General features: G+C 30.9%; 1 protein-coding gene across 1 annotated transcript; it reads left to right on the forward strand.

The window, feature by feature from the left end:
* The first annotated feature begins 18 nt into the window (after window positions 1–18).
* Window positions 19–2,333, forward strand: LOC112681291 (zinc finger BED domain-containing protein 1-like). Its single transcript, XM_025551555.1, has 6 exons — window positions 19–99; window positions 171–324; window positions 421–582; window positions 795–956; window positions 1,338–2,181; window positions 2,258–2,333. Exons 1-6 carry the CDS (start codon window positions 19–21, stop codon window positions 2,331–2,333), a joined length of 1,479 nt encoding a protein of 492 aa, XP_025407340.1.
* Window positions 2,334–5,414: the final 3,081 nt, after the last annotated feature.

Below are 5,414 nucleotides of genomic sequence, written 5' to 3' on the forward strand. Positions count from 1 at the left end.
AAACCTGAACAACAAAAAATGTCTAAATTTGTTTCCAACAGTGGAGCCAATAAAAATACTTGCAGAAAAGATGTTTCAAATGATCCAGATGACCCAGATGTAAATAAAAAATAATTATACTTTTTTTATAAATATTATAATGTTAATTTATTTGTGAATTGTGCTTACAGTATGTTTTTCAAGAGGATAGTAGCATTAGTAGCACAACTGATATAAGTTCAATTGCAAGCTCATCAAAAACAATAGTGTCTATTCCAAATAGTTCTCCTCATCAGAGACAACAAAATATAAATGAAGTGTTCAAGCAAATTTCATCAATGGCTGGTAAAGTTTAATTTTGAATCACTAACATTAAAATTGGTTTAAATACTAACTATACAACTATAAATAAATTTTCCTATTAGATTTTTTTTTTTTTAGTTGGTGGAACACAACATAAATGCATAACAGATGCAATTGCATATTTTTTATGCAAAGATAATAAAGCCTTCTCAACCAAAGGCTTCAGAAATATGGTCAACAAATTAAATATTTGTATAAAGTCCCTTGCAGGAATACTATTAAAACATATATTGACAATAAGTACAAAATTGTTGAATCTAAATTTCGGTTGGATTTAAAAACCATTTCAAATTTTTCTCTGACCACTGACATTTGGACGGACAGTCAACAGATGAAAAGTTTTTTAGGAATTACAATCCATTATATACAAAACCTGTCAATGAAATCTAGTATGTATTCTTAGAAAAAGTATTTTGTAATAAAAACCGTCATTATATGTTTTTTTTTAACAGGAATTATTGGAGTCATAGAATTAAATGAATCGCATACAGCCAACTACATCAGCCAAGAAATGTTAAAATGCTTGAGTGAATGGGATATTCCTAAAGATAAAATAATGGCTGTTGTATCCGACAATGGTGCAAACATCACAAGAGCGGTGAAAGATTCATTTGGTACTTATAAGTATGTGCCTTGTTTCGCACATACAATTAACTTAATAGTTGAAAAGTCAATATCTAATACCGCATCATTAATTGATTTATTATCAAATGTAAGAGAGATCGTGAAGCATTTTAAACGAAACACATTCCTTAGTGATGAACTTAGAAAAAAACAGATTAATCAAGGCATATCGAGTGTTATTAGTGGATGACTTCTCACCTCAAGCGTATCATGTTGTAAATTACTCTAACCATATAAACTTATTGTGCCCCTAAGGTATAGATTGTTTATCTCAAATAAAGAAAAAAAAATCAAGGCATATTCATTTATTATAGAAAATGTATGTTCTAAAAAAAATATATTATATTATATGTTTTTTTTTGTTCTTTCAGGCATTAAAGATGGTGCAGTTAAGAAACTGATTCTCGATGTAAGCACCCGTTGGAACAGTGTATTTTACATGCTTCAAAGATTTGTGGAGCTCTCTAAAATTATTTCAGAAATAATGCTGACACGTCCAAATGGACCAGAAATGATATCAGCTAGACAGCTGCAAGAAATATATGATGTAATTGTGGTTTTGCGTCCTCTGGAAATGGTCACAACTGAGATGTCAGCAGAGAATTATGTCACAATTAGTAAGGTTTTACCCATTGTTAGCTGTTTGAATAATGGTGTAAGTTCACAACCACCGAAGAGCGATTTATGTGAAAGTTTAAAAAATGCTGTCATTGCCCAATTGAATAAGCAATTTGGTAATATTGAAATATTTAACCTTTGCCCCGTGGCCACATTGTTGGATCCACGTTTCAAAAATCTGCATTTCAAGAACCCGGTGGCCTGTGCTAATGCCATAAACCACTTCAAGGAAATGGTTTCCAACAACCGCATGATATTATCGTCTTCTTCTTCAGAGGAAGACACCAGTGAAAGTGCTAAAGAATTTAACCTCTGGGAATACTACCAAGGACTAGCCCATAAACGATCTAATTCAAGGGCGTCCAGCAGCAGGAAAACTAATAGTAATTCACCATCGGATCAACTTGTTATGAACTATCTGTCAACACCAGTCAGTCCTTTAAAGCAAAATCCTTTGGAAACTTGGGAAGATATGAAATCGGTTTATCCATTAATTTACATGGAAGCTCAAAAAGTATTTTGTGTTGTTGCGACGTCTGTTCCTTCTGAAAGGCTATTCTCCAAAGCTGGAGCTACTCTTTCCAAAGAAAGAAACAGGTAATTCATTTATTTTAATTGAATATATTATAAATTTATATATTTTGTATTATACTAATCATTAATTTGTTATTAGATTATTGGGCAAAAGACTTTTTAAGCTGTTGTTCCTGGGGTCTATTGATGACTGTTATTGGCTTGTTAATGTATAACTTTTTATTATTTAAGTTATTATAATAAATCATTCTAACTATATAATATTATTTATATTATTATTTGTGGTATTTCATAACAGCCAAGTAATTAATTTTTATAACACATATTTATATATACTAAACAAATAAATATATATATATATATATATATATATATAACCTATATATATATATATATATATTTATTATTATGTAACCATATTGTCACAATTAATACCAGGGTATATGTTCTCAATAATTATAAAATTACATTGCTCTATTTTTTTACCTGATGTTCCTTAAAATATTTATCAGTCCATTATAAACATATGTTCACAATATGTAATTGAAAATATATCATCATTCATTTTAGAAAAATGTCAAGATAATTTTTTAATAACGTTTCTTACGATTTATGAAAACACATATTTTAGTTTACAATATGTTTTTTAATACAATTTTAAATATTTTTTTTTGTTCATAATATTATAAACATGTCGATATGTTGTAAAAATGTATTTGATACAAAAATTTCCAATAATATAAAGGGAACATATTTTTATTAATATATATAGATGTATTTAAGTGTATATTTTAGGCTGAATCCATATTTTTTCTGCGAGGCCAGTTTTCGAACGTCTTTATACCTTTTTTACAAATAATTTATGCTACTAGTATAATTTATTCGGTAAAAATTACGTATATACATAATGAGAAACAAAAAAATAATAAATATTATTATCATTACATTTTTTTGAAATATCGATATATTATCGACTTTTTTTGAACTGATATATCAGCATATCGATATTTAGTTTTTCGATATATCGATAATCGATATATCGAGGTCGGGAATATTTTTGCCATCCCTAGATATGAGTCTGAACATTATATCGCGTATGTAAGACGATCAGATAAATGTTGCGAAATACATAATGACTTAATTAAAAAAATTCAAAAAATTTCAAATCCTGGAAGAATTCATATAAATCCACACTTAATTATATATGCGAAAATCTAAAATTGTTTTTTTTAATAATTATTAGGATTTTATACCTTATTTTTTTTTTATATAATTATTTGAAATTAATTTTTAATTAATATAAGAAATATTTAAAAAACTAAATTATTTGAGATATGTTTGTTATTTCCGGAAAAACCGTGGGTATGAAAATTCTGAAAATTACATAGCAAATTATAGCAAATTAAATGCAAAATTCCTGTGAAGGTTTGGAATCGGTAGCTTCATTTAGGGGGGCTGTGGCGAGGTTCCCTCCCCCGAACAGAAAATATGAATTTCCGGAAAAACCGCGGGTATGCAAATTCTGAAAACTACATAGCAAATTATAGCAAATTAATTGCAAAATGTCTGTGAAGGTTTGGAGTCGCTAGCTTAAAATTGGAGGGCTGTGGTGAAGTTGGCCCCCCGAACAGAAAATATGAATTTCCGGAAAAACCGTGGGTATGCAATTTCTGAAAACTACATAGCAAATTATAGCAAATTAATTGCAAAAAAAATGTCTGTGAAGGTTTGGAGTCGGTAGCTTGATTTAGGGGGGCCAACTTCACGCACATCAAAAATTGCAGTGATTGCAGATGGAGCATAGAGCAAATGTTCATACAAAACAAATTATAATGCATTGTCGGGTGTTGTAAGTTTCATAATATTTTATGAGTAATTAGTGAACTATGATTTAAATTGACGCGGACCCGTGCGGCAGCCGTTACCGAAACGGCCGTCGCCGACCGTGCCCTTATCTCTCTCATCAACCACCACTCCGCGGCATGCAACGTCACAGCGACACCCGTCCTCCCATCCAACCCTGACAGGAGATGCGAGCGGACGCTACGACGTCCGACAGATACCACCATCTAAACCGGGCTGTTTTTCCGAGATCGTGTACCGAGACACAGCTCACTCGTCCTCGACTTACATATTACTTTGTTTGATTGTGACATCTTTTGCGGTGTAAGTTATTATTATTATTATTATTATTATTTCATTTTTCTTTAATTTTGTGTGGTAAATATATATACATATATATATTGTGTCACCACAAATCCGAAGTTTTTTTTTATACTCAATTTTGCTCACCACAACGCGACCGTGCATACACACCGTCATCTGTGTGCCGCGTCAAAACGCACACAAAATAACAATGTATGTATATTAAAAAGTCAATACTTTTAATTTTATACTCGGTGTAACCTACAACACAATCCGGCCCAGAGACTACCGGACAGTAGGTCGCACTCGTTGTGATAAACAAAATGTCTGCAATGTAATGAAATTATTAGTAAATAGAATTAATAAAAAGAAGGTACATTTCCGGATCTCGCGCGAGACTTACGGGAGAATCTGCCGACGCGAGCGTACCCGTAAACCGGGGAACAAGGTGACCTCTGAAAACCAGCTAAATGAAAACATTAATAGTTTACGGTCGGTGTCGAATCAATGTTATTATAATAATAATAAAATTAAAAAAAAAAAAGCACAATAATATATAAACAAGCAGGGCGCCCTCGAGTGCTAATAATAATAATAAATGATATAATAAAGTATGTATGTATATATGTATAATATACATATATGCATACATACTTACATATGATATTGAATGGATTATATACAGTGAAACCTCCCTTAACGGACACCTCTAAATAGCGGACGTTTTTTCGGGGACGGGTACATTTTCACCACTTTTTTATAGGACAACCTCTAAATACAGGACACTCTAAATAATGGACACTTTTATGACATTGATATTAGTTATTTTTATCTTAAATTAAGAATTATTTTAGAATACCTGAATAAAAACGTTATCTTATGTGTATATTATTATACTGTACATAAAAATCTTATCTGTTCAGTCATTGAAATATTATCGCGTCAACGAAGTATTGTAACTAATGCATTGTCCTATGTGCATTTAGTTGTGTTTGTGGTGCCAACGTTTATTGTAGTGCGAATTTATTTATTTAACGTATTGTTTATACAAACTTTATTGTAATGCGCTATGGCTAGCAAAAGAAAACGATTAACTTTAAAAGAAAAAAATAGACATTCTGGAATTTCGAACATCAAATACAATGGGCGTT

Source organism: Sipha flava, unplaced genomic scaffold (assembly GCF_003268045.1).
Source record: "Sipha flava isolate LNK unplaced genomic scaffold, YSA_version1 18956_pilon_pilon, whole genome shotgun sequence".
NCBI lineage: Eukaryota > Metazoa > Arthropoda > Insecta > Hemiptera > Aphididae > Sipha > Sipha flava.

Excerpts from the sequence above, each read along its gene's own strand:
- LOC112681291 (XM_025551555.1), top strand. The coding sequence starts at position 19 with ATGTCTAAATTTGTTTCCAACAGTGGAGCCAATAAAAATACTTGCAGA. Across the intron at positions 100-170 it reads ATGATCCAGATGACCCAGAT|TATGTTTTTCAAGAGGATAG; the intron begins GTAAATAAAAAA and ends TTGTGCTTACAG. Across the intron at positions 325-420 it reads GCAAATTTCATCAATGGCTG|TTGGTGGAACACAACATAAA; the intron begins GTAAAGTTTAAT and ends TTTTTTTTTTAG.